General features: G+C 43.6%; 1 protein-coding gene and 1 pseudogene across 2 annotated transcripts in view; both read left to right on the top strand.

The window, feature by feature from the left end:
* inpp5f (inositol polyphosphate-5-phosphatase F) overlaps window positions 1-17915 on the top strand; it is a 305045-nt gene that overhangs the window by 253734 nt on the left and 33396 nt on the right. For both annotated transcript variants that reach the window (XM_072479349.1, XM_072479348.1), the window contains 4 exons: window positions 730-797; window positions 4572-4696; window positions 7420-7497; window positions 9870-9990. In XM_072479349.1, the coding sequence (XP_072335450.1) occupies window positions 730-797; window positions 4572-4696; window positions 7420-7497; window positions 9870-9990 (392 nt within the window). The remainder of the gene's footprint in view (window positions 1-729; window positions 798-4571; window positions 4697-7419; window positions 7498-9869; window positions 9991-17915) is intronic.
* LOC140393190 (iron-sulfur cluster assembly 1 homolog, mitochondrial pseudogene) lies at window positions 10019-12255 on the top strand (annotated as a pseudogene).

Genomic DNA, 17915 nt, shown 5'->3' with positions numbered 1-17915 from the left:
AGCTCCAAACTGAGCACTGGCAGGCAGATATTAAAATCTCATTTGCCTACAGACGTTGGACACACAAACCTTGGAGGGAGAAGAGACTTCAACTGAGAAAATGTCACTCTTGCCTACTTTGCAATTGTTGTTTCGCTGTGGACAATTTGTTGTTCCAGTGGAACGCCATTTGCTGTGCTACCCTAAAGCTACTTAATGTGGGATTTTTGTTGTTGTTGTAAATCTATCCTGTGGGCGTCAATGCACAACTGAACCATTTTACTACCTTTCTTTAGAAAAAGTAACCCTGTCCGTAACTCAACAATCCTTTAATTACCCCCCCCCCCCTTGAGTTCCAAACTCTAAACCTTTTTGGAGTCAGGTGGTCTGCTCCAAGAATTTCAGTGCCCCCCCCCCCCCCCCCCCCCCCCCCCCGTCCAAGTCAACGGCTGTTTGAGTTCCTTGCCGGCTGCCGTGTCAGGGAACCTACCCGTGTGAGGTGCGAGGCCAGAGATCCTGTTGGCGGGAAAGAAAATCCTGGCTATACTATGCAAGCTTAGGGCTATGCTGCCAAATTGAAATGTTTCCAACTGAGATTAAGAAATAGTTGAGACTGTTTCTGCAAAAGTTGATTTTCGATTACTTAAATAATTACTGACTTTATTGCCCTTTGCTGTGGATGGTTAATGCTGTCTATAGGCTGTTCCATGTCTGCCTCTTTTTGTAATTAAAATGGTTTGATTTGTGCAGCTGAGGAGGAGACGACCAGGAAGTTTGCAGCACACTTTGAGGAACAGCTGAAAATTTATAAGAAACAGGTGAGTTTCCCATGTGTCGTCCTCCCCCCCCCCCCCGTCCCCCCCAATATTAATACAACTAATTGGATTTCTGGCCCGTGCTGCATTCTTTGTTCTTTGTATACTGAGCAGTCACAAAATTCATCCAATTCAAACACTTCCATTTTTAGGCTGGCTGTAATTTTTGGTTTAGCTTCTGTGTTTTAGTATCTGCCAATTTCATTTCCATGTTACCCTTATCCCCTTATCCCTTTTATTCCATGAGCTCGAACTTTGTTCACAAGTCTGTTGTGCAGCACTGCAACAAATGTCTTTTGGAAGTTCCTGTGCATCACATCAACAGCATTGTCCTCATCAACGCTCTCCATTACCTGATCAAAAATCTCCAAGCTAGTTCAACATGATTTGGCCCTGAAAAATGTGTGCTGGCTTTTCTTCATAAATCTGTGTTTACCCGAGTGACTATTAATTTTGTCTTGAATTATTGATTCTGAAAGCTTCCCCACCATTAGATTAAAATGACAAACTGTAGTTTCTATGCTTACCTCTGGACACTTTTTTTAACATTTGCAATTCTCCAATCCTCGGGCACCCCCCAAATCAAAAGGAGATTGGAAAATTATAGCCTGTGCCTCTAATTTCCCCTCTCACCTCCCTCTGTATCCTTGGATGCACCTCTGGTACCTTATCTGGTCTTCGCTTCTTGTGTTTTTTAAAAGTACAGGCAGACAATCGAATACGACCTCAACTTAAATGCTTCACGTGTTGGAACTAACTGCTCTGTCACCTTAATAAAGACCAATGCAAAATATTCATTTAATGCCTCCACCATGACACTTGCCAACATCCGTAAATCCCATTTTTGGTTCCTAATTAGCCTTATACCTCTTGCCACTCTTCTACTATTTATGAAATGAAGTGTATAGGAAGGAATGCCAGGAGCAACACCAGGCACACCTAAAACGGGTTGGAGTGATACCTGGCACAAAGGAAGGTGGTAAGAGTGGTTAGAGGTCAATCATCTCATCTCTAGGACATCACTGCAGGATTTCTTCAGTGTAGTGTCCGAGGCCCAACCATCTTCAGATACTGTTTCAATAACCTTCCTTCCATCATAAGGTCAGAAGTGGGGATGTTTGTAGATGATTGCACAATTCTCAACTCCGAAAATGAAGCGGTCCATGCCCAAATGCAGCAAGGCCTGGACAATATCGAGTCTTGGGCAGACAATTGGCATGTGACACTGTCACAAGTGCCAGGCACTGATAAAATCCAACAAAAGGATTTAGTCATCGCTCGTTGACATTCAATGGCATGACCATCGCTGAATCCTCCACTATCAACATTCTGGGGGTTGCCATTGACCAGAAACTGAACCAGGCTAGCCATATTTTATATATACATATGTCCTGTTTGTTTTCCATAACGCTTCAGCTCGTACCAATTAAAACTCTGTCCAAATCCTCCATAAATTTACTCAACTGTCCCAGCATCTACCGCACTTTGGGAGAAGTAGTTTCTGCTCAACTGTTTTAAATTTGCTACCTCTTATCCTTTGACAATGACCTCCATTCTAGAATGCCCCACAAGAGGAAACTCCACGTCAACTTTATCCACAGATTTTATCATCTTGTGGACCTCAATTTGATCTCCCTTCATTCTTCCAACTCTGGAGAGCATAGGCCTAAACTGTTCAATCTCTCTTCATACGGCTTGGAAATATATCCCTGTTCCTTCACTGTAGCTGAACCAAAATCCTGGACTCTTCTCCCCCTCCCCCACCCTGCCTACAGCACTATGGGTGTACCTACACCAAAGGCACCATAGCGATTGAAGAAGGCAGCTCACCACCATTTTATGAAGGGCAACTAGGGATGCACAATAAATGCTGGCCTTCCCGTAAAATAATTCAAATTTTTTTTTTTTTTTTAAATCCTCAAAGACCTTTTATTCTTTGACACTTTTAAAAAAAAAAAGCACAAGTAAACAGTATTAACAAGCATCTTTAAATGCTGCTCTTTGTTGAATTCTAACGATTATTCCAGTACAGCTGTAGATTTCCTCAATGTGACTATAATCATGGTGTATAATGTCCTGGTTTCTCAATGATCTGGGGAATCCCCCTGGGAAGTTCCCAATTAGAAGTTTACCCGGCAGTTTTCCAAAAGTGCTAACTTCCCCATGATAGTTGCACTGGCCTGAGAACGATCCAACAGAAATCATTTAAATCACTTGGATGGTTGTCAGTTTTACCCTGATGGTTACTCTGCAAGAGTTGGAGGAAAAAATTATTTTTAATTCCAGAGTAACTGTTTTAACACCCAGATTGAGCCTTGCATGGGATATCCTGCATGCATGCACACATCTCACAAACACACACGCCATAAGGAAGTTATGGGCCTAAGTATCTTTAGAGTCATGCAAATCTCTTTCGCATTCTAAATTGGGTGCCATTTCATCAAAGAGTTGGCCCGTGCACTGGCTGCCAGCCCTGCTCTTCAAGTGGCCACTGAGGTGTTTAGGGAGTGAGATCTTGTTGATGACCTTTAGATCAAGAATTTTCCACATGGAGAAACCCTTTGTGCACTCGTATTTGACAAAATCTGTTGAAGTACTGACGTGCGATCCTGTACTTAATACTTCATAAACAATGTGGATTGTACACATCACAGATGTTGGCTTGTTCAGTGCAAGACTTGTTCAGTGCAAGAATATCAATAATGTTCATTGGTTGATTGAAATTAGTTCCTTGAATGTTTGTTTCTTTCACTAAAATGTGAAATAGGACTTGTTAAAAAATAGATTTATTAGAGTACCCAATTCATTTTTTTCCAATTAAGGGGCACTTTAGCATGGCCAATCTACCTACCCTGTACATCTTTTGGGTTGTGTGGGGGTGAGACCCAGGCGGACATGGAGAATGTGCAAACTCCACACGGACAGTGACCCGGGGTCGGGAGGTCAGTGCTCACCACTGTGCCTCCCGTGAAATAGGACTTGATTTGTATGGAAGTTGTGTCCTCAATATCCTACATTGTATGTGGGTGTATGCAGACTATTTAATCAACAATCCATATCTGTCACCTTTTAATGGTCCCATGATCCACATTATTTTAGCCTATTGTGATCTTGCATTTTTACTGTTTCCAACATAACAGTTTATGGCCTTATTTTGCTTTGGTTGATTTATTGAGCATTTCATTGCTTCTGTTGCACATGCATATAACGTTGACTTGTGTTAAATTTGTTAAGCTTCATAATGGCCCTTCCCCCATCCGGTGGTATAATTCTCAACAGACATACCAGTGTAACAGAACAGAAATTCTGATTGCAAGTTATGATCTGGCAACTATGTTCATCCAGAGATCTTTGGAATCGTTAGTATGGCTGAATTAGCCTTGTAAATGTGTTGCTCTGGCACTTGTGTGCTGTGAAGCAGCAACAATTTGCCTTTCTATTAATGCCTTTTAAAATATCCCAGGGCACTTCATGGGATCGATTATCGCACAAAATTGGACATCGACTCACAAGATGATAGGACAGGTGATCCAAGACTTGATCAGAGGGAGACATTTTTCAAAAAGTGTCTTAAAGACCGGGCGGAGGGATAGAGAGATTTGGGGAGGGTATTCCAGACCTTCAGGCCTAGGCAGCTATGCCCACCAACAGACTCAATAACCTGCTAATCGTTTTGCGGATTGGTTACTTGGTACTAAATGGGATTTCAGTCTTCTGTAGGTGGATTTGAGGATTTATTTTTTTTGCATTCAATTCATGTTTGTTCAATCTTGATAGGTTATTGTCAGCCTAGTAGATCAGACTGGAAGGGAGAAAATAATTGGAGATGCCTTTCTTCGACAAGTTCTGCTCTACAACAACCCAAGCCTTACCTACGTGACCTTTGACTTCCATGAGCACTGGTAAGAACCAAAGTCTCTGCCTGTAGATTATGACTGAATCACCAGCTTATAATAAGCTTTGGAAACACACACATTTAAATGCAATGTAAATGCAGCTAATTGTCAGGCTGATGCTTGATGTGCAATTCACTCCACTTTGTGGCACAGTGAACTGTAATTCACATCTATCAGGCATGGTGTTTTTTTCCCCCCCATCTTATGCAAATACATCAGATGAATTATACTTTTGTTCTCCGCTTCTCGGCCTGTGTGGTTGATTAGGCCCCAGGTGTCCTCCTTTCCCCGTTGGACTATCTGGCCTTTCTTCAGCTCTTAAGCTACTGTGACTTCCTCTAGTTTAATCATGTTTAACTATTTGAGGAGGATTGGTTATCATAGGGATATCATAGAATTTACAGTGCAGAAGGAGGCCGTTCGGCCCATCGAGTCTGCACTGGCTCTTGGAAAGAGCACCCTACCCAAGGTCAACACCGCCACCCTATCCCCATAACCCAGCAACCCCACCCAACACTAAGGGCAATTTTGGACACTAAGGGCAATTTATCATGGCCAATCCACCTAACCTGCACATCTTTGGACTGTGGGAGGAAACCGGAGCACTCGGAGGAAACCCACGCACACACGGGGAGAATGTGCAGACTCCGCACAGACAGTGACCCAAGCTGGAATCGAACCTGGGACCCTGGAGCTGTGACGCAATTGTGCTATCCACAAGGCTACCGTGCTGCCCCTAATGTTCCTCAATTACCCTAATGATAGGGTAATGAACCCTATCAGGTTCTTGATGTATAATGTGAAAACATAATTTTGCTTCAAAATTATTTTTCTAAAATAAAATTCATGAGCAGAAGAGCCAAAACTGAGATTTTTTTTGCCAACATTGCGCAATGTATGTGATTTGTGTGTTATGGAAATACTTTTGTGGCACAGACTCAGATTCAGGGGAAAGTGAAGGCAAGATTCAAACCAAAGATCACATATCAACAGAAAGCCTTGTGAGCTGTTAGAATTCGGTATCTGTTCATGTCTCCAGTTGAAAATCAGCAGAGCTGGTATTTAGACAGTTGTTGCTTAGGCAGCTGCCTAATCACTCAATGTGGTTTCAATTTGCTGAATAGCCCCAGAATCCATTTTGGGAATGGGTGAGGTGGAAAACAGTGTTTTCCATTTTGCTCTTTGGCAGTAGTGGAAAAGCAATTTGTTTTGTCTGCGAATGTCATCCTCAAACATTAGAAATAATTTTCATTCCCAACACTAGAGTTAATGAATATCGCACAATAATAATTGTTTTGGATGACACCGGGGTTTTTTCAAATGTTTGTCTTAATTTTTAAACACACAATGGAAATTGTCATTTTGGATTAGCATTCACCAGGATGTAACATAAGTATTTTTATACGTGGCAACCGCTTGGGGTGGGTGGGGTGAGTTACAGTTACTGAACAATGATCTAACATGAGGCATTTCTGGGGCTACTTGTGTTTAAGAATTTAATATGAGTACCACTGAGGTAAATGACTTGCCAAAACTAAGTATAAGAAACTGCCAAGAGTTGGACTGTGATTATCAGTGGCGCGACATGTCACAATGGAGAGAATGCCCAGTGCCAGTGAGTTGTACACGACCCTGCTTTTAAAATTAAGCCTGTGCTTGCATTTTCGTAGCACTGATTTTGCTTTTCGTTTAACTGCATTAAGGCAGGTACACAAGGTAAAAAGGCATGTTTGATTCTATCCAAACCCTCAGTAGGAATGCAGGACCAGAAAAGATGTGAGATTTATCAGGCTGACCCCAAAAGACCATTCTGCAGCCCGCACTAATCCAATTCATTAATGCTAATGGGAAAAAAATTTATGTAACAGTTTATTAGTTATCCCGCAGCACCCACTGAGTTGCCTTTTGTCTCATTGGGACTGAAGTGCTCTTTTTCCTTCTGATTATCCCACCTCAGATTTTATAGGTTTATTGGCGTCAACACTGGGGTTAGCAGTGGCCTGTCCCTGGGCCAGCTTGCATTAGAGCCTGTCAGGCAGCTTAAGCTGGTTGAGTTTATTGTAGGCTTAGCTGTTCAGTTTCGGTGTGCAAATCTACATGGAATTCAGTTCCCAGTGGTCCGAACTAGACCATGTTTCAGATATTTGTCGTGCTGCCAGCTTTTCTTTTATTTGGCTTGAAAAGCAGAATTACTGTACAATTCAAAATGTGGGTTGCTGCTTAAATGTGCGTTTCCTGTGCAGTGGGAAATTGTGAGGACTGAGAAAGGAACTTCCTGCAATGCTGGATGTTTGAATCCATTTTAACTTGTTGAAAACATTTACAAGCTATCTTCGTTTTCCCCTGCCCTTCCATCATTTTCATTCTAACTTCCAGTGGTTGATACACCTTTGATCCATTAGAATTATATACAGTGTATGTGGGCTGGCTGCATACTTTGGCATTCTGTCAGATTTGCATTTCTGTGGAGTTATCAAACTGCTCCGGGCTCATTCTATCACCACCATCCATGAAATACTCTGCAAGTACCTTTTGTATATCATGACTGCAATAAGGGCACCTTGCATTAGTCTTGCGTGACTGCCGTTCCCTGGAAAGATCACTTTTTTAAAAGAAAAGTGATTAAGCTAAGAAAATAAATCCATCGGTTGGGTCATGATGTTGATATTTTAAAGTTATTTGAGTTAAAATATCAGAAGAACTGAAGTGGCTGCTTGCTTGCTTTTTAGTCGGGGAATGAAGTTCGAAAATGTGCAGACTCTGACGGATGCTATCTCTGATATCATCTTGGACATGAAGTGGGGCTGGTTAGTATCTCCATTTACTACTTTTGATGATTTTGTGTAATAGTAAGTGTCCTTGTAATGAAAAGTTCACAAAACCAAAGACTGACCGACTGTTAGACTGTCAAAGTTCTGAAATGTTATGAACGTATTCCCTTCCTCGTTTGCACTGGTTAGACAAAGCTGTTAAGACTTGACAGATATAACCAATTATCATTTATGGATGTGTTGAGGGACAGCAATTCTCAGCAAGTTATTGGATGCCTGTAATGGCCTAAAGTTATCATCAAAGCTGCCCTGCTCTTCTAGAATTTCCTGCATTAGCTATTGACTTTGTTGTGATAGTTCATTAATATCCATTTGTTTTATACTCTGCACTGTGATTTGTTTTTTCAACTTTTCATTATATCTGTATGTCAGAGTGATGAGGCAAAGATAGGAATCAGCACTGTGATGCTTGCCGTTTATTTCCCCCCTCCCCAAATCCGCATGTTATTGGGCAGTTAAATACTATGCTCCTCTTTGCAGGCCGGGACAGTAAGTGAGTCTTGCTCAGTTGGCTAGACAGCTGGTTCGGGATGCAGAGCGAGGCCAGTAGCATTGGTTCAATTCCTGTACTGACAGGTAATTCATGAAGGCCCAGCCTTCTCAAACTTTCCCCTCGCCTGAGGTGTGGTGATCCTCAGGTGAAATCACCACCAGTCAGCTCTCCCCTCAAAGGGGAAAGCAGCCTATGGTAATCTGGGACTATGGCGACTTTATCTTTACCTTCAAGACCATATCTGTTGCCAATCCTCTTTTTCTGGAAGTGGTGAGCACTACAAGGGGTTGAACAGGAAAAGTAATGATGAAACATTCAGGAAGAAGCATCTAATTTTGTACAGTGTTACACAATTGTGTCTTTTTTTTAAACCTGGGTTCAAATCCAGCCCATATTGAGGGATGGAAGCCACCTTTTTCCATCTATAAATGTTCTACATACAATGAGTTTGGGCAGTTTCAAACCGTTTTGTGGATGTTTGACATATAATTCCCGAACAAAAGTCTAAATGCTTCAGGTGAGGCTGGAGTGGTAATCTGAAACATTTGCCTTGTAGCTATGAGCGTTCTTTTTGAGACTAGATTTGAAGTATTTATTTTAGTAATGTTGCACTTTTATTTATCTCATGTTGCACCTGGCCGAGGAGTGCTCAGAACTGCCATTAGGTGCTCAATGCAAGTGTTCAATTTCTTGACTCTTGCAAGATGAATATGCACCCAAACTAGGGGGCAGCACGGTGGCGCAAGTGGTTAGCACGGTTGCCTCACGGCGCCGAGGTCCCAGGTTCGATCCCGGCTCTGGGTCACTGTCCGTGTGGAGTTTGCACATTCTCCCAGTGTTTGTTGGGTTTCGCCCCCACAGCCCAATGATGTGCAGGATAGGTGGATTGGCCATGCTAAATTGCCCCTCAATTGGAAAAAATTAATTGGGTACTCAAAATTTTTTTTAAAAAGGCACAACTGTAGGAATGTGGCATTAATGACTTAGTTGTGTATCGAGCTCACTTTGTATTTTAAAGAAGTGGAGTTGGCGATGCAGAAGTTCTAATTAACTGTTAAAAAGACAAATGAATTATTTTGAAGAATGTATCTTAATTAAGTCCAAATCTACAAGGTTATATCTACACACTTATTGGTCTAGCTGCCCATTGTCAGACTTATTTAAAATGACTAGGCCTCGCCAATGCTGGACTATTCTGTGCATTGTGCACATTTTGCACAGAGATCCACTTTGCAGGAGGGCTTCATCTGACACCAGTGATGTGAATGAGGATGGGCCAGTCTGACAATTAGAGGATTGAAATGTCACCACTGAGGGACGACTGCATCACTGAGCTGCCTTGTCCTCGCTTCAGACTTTGGGTCTGTAGGGCTGAGCAGAGATCTGCCGAGGTGTCTAATTTTACAGTTCATCATTAACTCAGACCGCTGGCAAAAAAACATGCAACCTTTTATCCGCCATTAAAAAGCTTCTCCTTCTACATTTTAGGGACAATAGAATCCCTGTAGGTGGCTTGTGCCTTTCAACTCTGAAGCAGCACTCCCACACACAATTTCCACTGTGAAGTAAAGCAGTCCTTTTTTTGTAAGCTGGCAGTTTCTGAGCCAGCAGCTTGCTTTCCTCATTCTGCACCGTGGAAACAGGAAGTGTTGGCATTCCCGACCGGTGAAAAGAATGTCACACAATCGTCTGGCGCAGAATGCTTGGCAGAGGATCGATTCCCTACAAATGCTGGCAGGTTCACTCTTAAAGTGGGCATTGTTTTCTCGTTTGTCCGGATGTGGTATTAACATAACCCGCTGCAGGCGTGCTCGCAGGAAAAGCAAACCTTTTTTTTTGTTTTGATTGAATGCAGGGTTGACCAGGCAGGGGAGATTTGCAAACAGGAAGGGATCTTCAGGGTGAACTGCATGGATTGCTTGGATCGGACAAATGTGGTTCAAGCTGCGATTGCTCGTGTGGTCATGGAACAACAGGTAATCTGTGGTTCAGAGAGACTTCAGAGACTAGGACACCATATTTTTGTGTGTCTCACTGACTTGATGTTTAACTTTACCTTCAATCTTTCTCTTCTCTCCACTCCTCCCTCACAAAATGTGGCGATTATTGTCTAATGCTGCAAGGAAAAGTACCATATTTGTCAGACCAAAGTATGCACCAGGATTTTAGAAGGAAATACTTGGATCTAACCATCAGATCGTAAGGTGCAAAGTTTCAGGTGACTTTGTTTTTGCCGAAACAAAATATGGTCCCACAAATCAAGTGTTGTTAATTTATCCTGATCTGTTTTTAGAAAAACATGTTTTGTCATTGAAATTCAAACTATCCGTTTTACATATTCACTGTTCGCCTACGTTGTAAGTCATCACTTGACAAACTTGCAATAATTACACATTAGTTGGCAATTCTTCAGAGATGTCATTACATTGCAGCTAAATTCCGCATCCAACCTGTCAAAATACAGGTTGCCACGAGGAGAGGGATTTTTTCAGGAGGACAGGCATGGGAAGTGGATTCAAGGCCACCATCAAATCAGCTATTATTGTATTGATAGGTGGAGCAGGCGTGAGGGGCCAAATGGCCTACTCTTTATGTTATGAACTCTTTATGTTCTGTATATTAAGTGTTTGATTAGCTTCACGGCAATTTGTATAACTAGTGTATCCGTTTTAACTGATCAATGTCACTCTTTCCCCCTCCTCCATTTCCTCCCTCCGATCCTCCTTCACTCCCTCCCCCGCTCTCTACAATATGTCTGCCTCAATTTTGAGGGCCTACATTAGAGCTTTCAGTGCCGGGGAACGGCTGATCCCCACTAGAGCAGCTCTTAACTTTGATTCCTTCAGCTGTTAATAAAATAACAGCAGCTTCGGGAAAAGCCTGAATATATTGGATTGAAGATCTGAGTTCAAAGTAGAGGATGCAAAGGTCTGACTTATACTTAAGAATACACAAAGGAGAAAAACGAATCAGATGAAGAAGTAATCCAGGATGGTGTTCGGAAATTCATTGAAAAGAAGGCACAATTGACACTTTTAGGAACCTAGATGGACGATAATGAAAATAAGCTCACTGAATTTGTCGTCCATAACTCTAACATCAAATGAACCTGTAGCTGTGGAGAAAGGTCTCGCGTTTAACTGAAACCAACAAGGTAAAATGAACACTAATGTTGTGTTGAGGCACTGATATTTCATTTAGGCCATTGAGTAGCTGAATCTTTGCTTTAATGAGTTTTGAAGAGGAAAGCAGGTGAAAATGCATTTGTAGTATTTTGGCACTAACAGTAAATTTTTCTCCTGGTGGGGAGCTTTGCACAAGTGGTTCTGGTGCAAGATGCTTTCATTTTCTTCTGTTTTAAAAAAAAAAAAATTAACTGATCTATCATCTGAAAGTGACTTCCACATGGTCATTTCATCTTGACTTTGTAACAAAATTATGGTTGGCATTGAACCTCGGTTTTGAATATGTTAAAGAGATGAAGCTTCCACAGCTTTCTGAAGTGGAGAATTCCAAAGATTCACAACCCTTCGAGTGACAAGAATTCTCCTTATCACAGATCTGAATGGTCAATCTATTACTGTGACCCTGCATTGTAAGTTCCACGGACAAGGAAAACAGTCTCTCATCGCCTCCCCCATCTACCCTGTCGAGCAACTGCTTGACCAACATGCAGAACTCAATGAGAAGAAATTTCCTCCAACTAACTATTGGGAGGACTGGAGCCATTGCCTTCTGTCCCTTCCATAAACAGCACTTTCTAGCCAATGACTCAACATCCTTGTCCGTGGCAACTCTGAGGCTGAGCCGCAACTGTCCTCTAATCTTTGATTTAAAAAAAAAAAAAAAGAAAATGTCTGGCAGGGATTGTGCCGAGAGGAACCAAATTGACATTTCACGCCTGTGTCCGTTGAACAGAACCTTTGGTTTCATTTGACAGCGAGATGAGTTTCTGGCCACTTTTCTGTGAAGTCACCAGGACTTCCCATTTCCACCTGTGTAATATTGCCCGACTCTGTCCCTGCCTCTGGTCATCTGTTGAATCTCTTACTCATGCCTTTGTAACTTCTAACCTTAGCAATTACATTGGAGTCCTCGCTGGCTTCCCATTTTTTACCTTTCTACACCTGAGGCTATTCAGAATTCTGCTGCCTGTGTCGTAACTCGCGGCAAGTTCCAATCATCTGATCACCTCCAAGCGCGCTAACCTACATTGGCTGCTGCCTCAGCAATGCCTTAATCTTAAAGCCCAAATCTGTTTATAAAATTCATCAATGGCCACACCCAGATCTCTGTCAGCTTCAACTCTACCCTACAGCACCCCCACCCCGCTCGTCATCTGTCTCTTCTTAAAATTGCTGTGGTTTTGTTGCAATTTCTTCCAGCTACAGTATGTTAGTCACAGAGGCCTACAGCACAGAAAAGGCCCTTTGATCCATAATGCGTGGGTCTGTTTGATAAATGATTTCATGGTCGCCCTACTCCTTTTGCCTGAGTGGTCATGGTTGTCGGGGAGGTGGTGGGCTGGCCCTCCCTACCGGGGAATGCATCCTTTTGGGGGTGCTCTGACGGCCCACTACTCTTTGGGACAGGACTACTCCTTTGGCTGGCATTTGATATCCTTTTCAACCTCATGGTTTCTTTGGTTTTCCCCGAGGGGATGTGCCGTTACTTAATGGTCCTCGAGGCCTGTTCCTCCTTTGGACCTGGGACTCAGCGGATGGGATTTGGTAGCTCAGGTTTTTGCTCTTTACCCTTTGCTCTTTTCTTAATTTTCTGTGTGAGACCTTGGGTTTGAGGTCTGAAGCCTGACATTTCCTTGGGCTTGTGGTACCCGATCCTCTCCTTATAGTATTGTAGTTATTTTTTTAGAAAATGTTTTATAGAAGCATTTGTAATTTTCACAGTTTAACATATTAACATCTCTTAAACAACGTAGTGTTGTAGCTATATGGTTGTCCTGGGCCTGCAAGGGATTTTGATTACGTTGTGGATGTCCGCGTAATTCCCCTTCCACTCTCCTCTTGATTCCTTGTTTATGCAAATCTACACTGGCATCATCACATTCCCAGATGTCGCCCATCAAGAAGATTAAGAATTTGCCGTTGTGTTCAATTGTATCAGACATTGGAAGGGGAGGAACAGAAAACAAAGTCGCCAGTCTAGTGAATAGCTTCAAAGTCGGATATCAACGCAATAAATATTTATTTACTTGCATATTAAGTGCCAGTAAGAAGTTTTAAAATCAGCTATCCGATAATCAGATTCCCATGGAGGATTTTTGTGAACTCTTCATTTTCTTTCCTCTGCCTAGTTGCATGTCTAATTCTGTTACTTGAATCAAGCCTGGATTTCATTAGCTGCTTGCTTCATGTTTATTAATAATATAGAGCTTTTGAGCTTCTTCCTCAAATCGTCCCTCATATTGCTAATTAAAAGGGATGCAAGTGGCGTTTTCCGGGGAATTTACTTTTGTTGTGTTCGAAAGTGTATTTAAATAAGATTGAAGTGCAAAGCCTGGAATCCCAGTTCCTATTTGCATTACTGTATTGAACACTTGGCTGGAGCTGTGTGAAAGGGATGAGAAGGAAATGTTTATGTAGTGCCTTTCATAATCCAGATGATCTCACTGGTCTACATAGCCAAAGAAGTACTTTTAACATATAGTCCTGGTGTAAGACGTGTAGCCTTGGCGTAATGTAGAGAAACGTGAAGGCCAATTTGGCCATAGAAAAGTCCCACAAACAGCAATAACATAAATGACCAGCCAATTTATTTTGGTAAAATCAAAATATAGCGGGTGCTGGAAATCCAAAATAAAAACTGAAAGTGCTGCAAAGACTCAGCAAGTTTGGCAGCATCTGTTGGAGAGAGAAAGAGTTAAGTTTTTGAATCCACATGGCAGAACTCCAGGCAACTGCCTGTGCCATCTACCATCAAGCCAGTGGTAGCAGAGCTATCAAACCTGCCAACTGCTGGAACCTCAGAACGTGTGCTCCCAAATCTGCTCTCTTCCCCGAATAGCACCAAGGGATCGTTTGTGTGCACCTGAGAGCCAATGACGTCTCGATTTACATCTCATCCAAAGGATGGCACATGCTGGCAGTGCAGGGACCCCCCTCAGTCAGTCTGAGGAAGTGACTGTCTGACCCACACGGTCAGGACTGCTTGAGTGGGGCTTGAACCCACAACCTTTTGTTTGAGGCAAGAGGGCTGTCACTTAGACAAAACTCTTGGATCAATTGTCCCCATTCTCAACGCCTGGAATTGAAGGTTCAGCAGCAAGTGCTACATTGTTGTATCGAGCCCACAATGCAGGAACAGGCCATTCGGCCCCACTGGTGTATACCAGTTTGTGCTCCACATGAGTCTCCTCCCACCACTTTTCACCCAATGCCATCAGCACCCCCTTCTATCCTTTCCTCCCTCATGCAGTTATCTAGCTTTCCCTTAAATTCATTGATGCTCTTTGCCTCAACTACTCATGCACTTGGGTGCTTGACATTTGCCTTTGGGTAAAGAATATTCTCTCTCATTCCCTGTCGTGTTTATTAACTGTCTTATTATTATGGTCTCCCCACAAGTGGAAACATTCCCTCCAGGCCTACCCTATCAAACCCTTTCAGAATCTTACAGCACACAAGGGGGCTCTTCAACCCATCGGGTCCATGCCAGCTCTCTGAACAACAACACTCCTGTTCCCTACTCCTGTCCCCATCATCCTGCAGGGTTCCATCCAATTTCCTTTTGACCTCATCAGACCACGCCTTCGACTTCTGTGCCTTTCCAGAGCAAAGAGCTCCAACATGCTTCGCCTTTCCTGGTGGTTATAATCTCAATTCTGCAACATCTGTGTTGGCCCTTTCTGCACCTCCTCAAAGACTTCTACATCCTTTCTTTAAGATAGCAATTTAAACCCCATTTTGAAAGTTATTTGTCTTCTATTTTGTCATATGCTTCCTTTGGATAAGCTGCATTTCTCAATTTCAGCTTCTTCACTGTCGCTTTGTAAAAGCTCAGAAAACCCTAACTGTACTGTGGATGGACCTACACCCCCTGGACTGCAGCAGTTCAGAAGGCAGCTCACCACCACCTTTTTTAAAAAAAAATAAAAAAAAAAATTTTTTAAATTTTTTATTCTCCTCCTTTTTCACGTTTTCTCCCACATTTACATCCATCAACAATAAACAATAATCAGCAAGATATGTCAGTCCCCATAATAACAACGATCCCATCTACCCGCCAACCCCCAAACCTCAACCTGCATGTTTACATAAACAAATGACAAAAAGGAATCAGGGATTACCCGTAGTCACCCTTAATCTTACACAGACCCCCCCCCCTCAGTCTCCAGCTCCTCCCCTCCACTGCCTCTTGTAAAACTCCTCTTCCCAACCTCGGTTCCTTCCCCCCAACTTTCCACCCCGGCGAGACCACTCAGACCCTGTTCTGCCAGGCCCCGATGACCGCAGTCCCTCCCCCCACCTCACTCCAGTTCACTGGCCGGCTTAAACTGGCCAGCGTGGAGGCCCCCGCCCGGGGCCATTTCCCACTTGCCCGGCCCTAGGAAAGCCCAAAGATCCCCTTTTAGCGCACAAACCCCGCATATCCACCTACACCCCAAAGAACCCTCATTTCGAGTGAAAGTCCCATCCCTTCCCTTGTCCAAATATATACAACATTGGCTCCTTTAATCTCTACACTCTACATACAAAAAAGAAGAAAATAGTCATGAGGTTACATCGGCACATAGCCATTCCTCAATTTGTCAGTTCTGCCACAGTCCTTCTGCTTTTGCAAACTCCTCCGCTGCTTCCGCCGTTCCAAAATAAAAGTCCCTGAGCTTGTAAGTCACCCTCAGCTTCGCTGGATATACAATGCCGCACCGCACCTTGCTAATGTACAGTGCCCTCTTCACCCAGTTGAAGGCAGCCCGCCTCCTTGCCAGCTCCACCGCAAAGTCCTGGTATATACGTATACCAGCTCCAGCCCACTGCACCACCCGCTTCTGCTTGGCCCAGCTCAGGACCTTCTCCTTCACATTGTACCTACGGAAGCACAGAGTCACTGCCCTTGGCGGCTCACTCGCCTTTGGTACAGGCCTCCACGACCGATGAGCCCGATCCAGTTCATATCGGGAGGGATCCTCCCCCTCCCCCAACATCGCGGCAAAATACTCAGTCGGCTTCGGTCCTTCAATTCCTTCGGGTAGCCCCACAATCCTCAAATTCTGTTGCCTGGATCTGTTTTCCAGGTCTTCCATTTTTCCTCGCAGATCCTTGTTAATGTCCATCACCTTCCGCATCTCTTTCCCCATCGAGGCAAGTTGATCACCGTGCTGCAATAACGTCTCCTCCACTTCCTTCAGCGCCTCCCCTTGCTCTCGCACCTCTGCCACTGCGCTCGCCACCTCCGTCCTCACCGGGGAAACCGCCTCCTCCACCAGCACACTCAAAACCTCCCTCATCTCCTTCCTCACCGTCTCCATGCATTTCTCAATCTGCGCCAACTGCTTTTCAAATTCCGCAGCCATCACCTTAGTTATTTCTTCAGCCGTGAGCAGTGCGGCCTTCCCTGGTGCTCCAGCCTCCATTTTCCTTGGTGACCCCGTCGTGACCTTTCCACTCCCCGACGGACCTTCAGCTGTTTTTTTTTCCGGCCGTTTTCTTGCTCACCCTCGACATTTTTCTTTGTTCTTTTTTTCCTCCTGTGTCTTCACTGTGCCTCCTCCGTGCCTTCTCCCTGCTTCTGCCGCCTCCGTGGACCCTGGGACCGGGCTTAAAGCCCCGAAAATGCCGTTGTCGAACGGGAGCCCTCCATTGTGTGGCCGCCTCCCGCCCGCCGTCACCGGAAGTCCACCACCACCACCTTGAGGGAAGTTGGGGTTGGCAATAAATGCTGGCTTAGCCAGTGAAGCCCATATCCAATGAATTAATAACAAAAAAATTGGATCCTCTGCAAATTTAGAAATTGTACTTCCAATCCCTGAGTTTGAATCATTGATATAAATCTGAACCGGTCATACCTGTGGAAGATCACTTGATATTTCTGCCAGTCTGAGTAACTACTATTCTTCCTTCTGTTTTACAGCCAGCTTAGTATCCATTATGTACCTGTCCTGTCACCACATACCTTTATCGAAGGCTTTGTAGGGATTTGGACTAACCCCAGGGTATGAGAATTCTTATCAAGGAATAACGTTATTGGGAAAGAAATGGACATCAGTAATTTAGAATGTAAATTTGATGAGGTTTTATTTACTGGACAAAATAATGTTTATTATTGTCACAAGTCTGCTTACATTAACACTGCAATGAAGTTACTGTGAAAAGCCCCTCGTCACCACATTCCGACGCCCGTTGGAGTACACTGAGCGATAATTCAGAATGTCCAAATGACCTTTCGGGACTTGTGGGAGGAAACCGGAGCACCCGGAGGAAACCCACGCAGACACGGGGAGAATGTGCAGACTCCGCACAAACAGTGACCCAAGCCAGGGATCGAACCGGAGACCCTGGTACTGTGAAGCAACAGTGCTAACCACTGTCTCTTGACGCTCAACTTCCTTTGAAATTTTAGTTTCGCCAACTTAACTCTAATGTGCATACAAATTCCTTTGCAGCTTTAAGACTTCAACCCTAGAAGATCCTTTTTCAACCTGCAACTTCCCAGTCTGCCTTAACATGCTGAAGCTTCCAATCCATCTTAACTGCTGAAGCTACACACTTCACAGCTGTCACTGATTTTACCACTGATTCTCCCAAGCTAGACTTTAACAGAGTGAATCACCGATCTCTAATACTGGATTCTAATGACAATCCTCGATTCTGTGACAATTACTTTCGCCACTAAACCTACTATGGCAGCCCCCAACCTCTGATCATTTCCTATTACCTGGCTA

Source organism: Scyliorhinus torazame, chromosome 16, assembly GCF_047496885.1.
Source record: "Scyliorhinus torazame isolate Kashiwa2021f chromosome 16, sScyTor2.1, whole genome shotgun sequence".
NCBI classification, from domain to species: Eukaryota; Metazoa; Chordata; class Chondrichthyes; order Carcharhiniformes; family Scyliorhinidae; genus Scyliorhinus; species Scyliorhinus torazame.
Note: the sequence above shows the minus strand (reverse complement) of the source record. Positions and strands in the feature narration are given on the sequence as shown.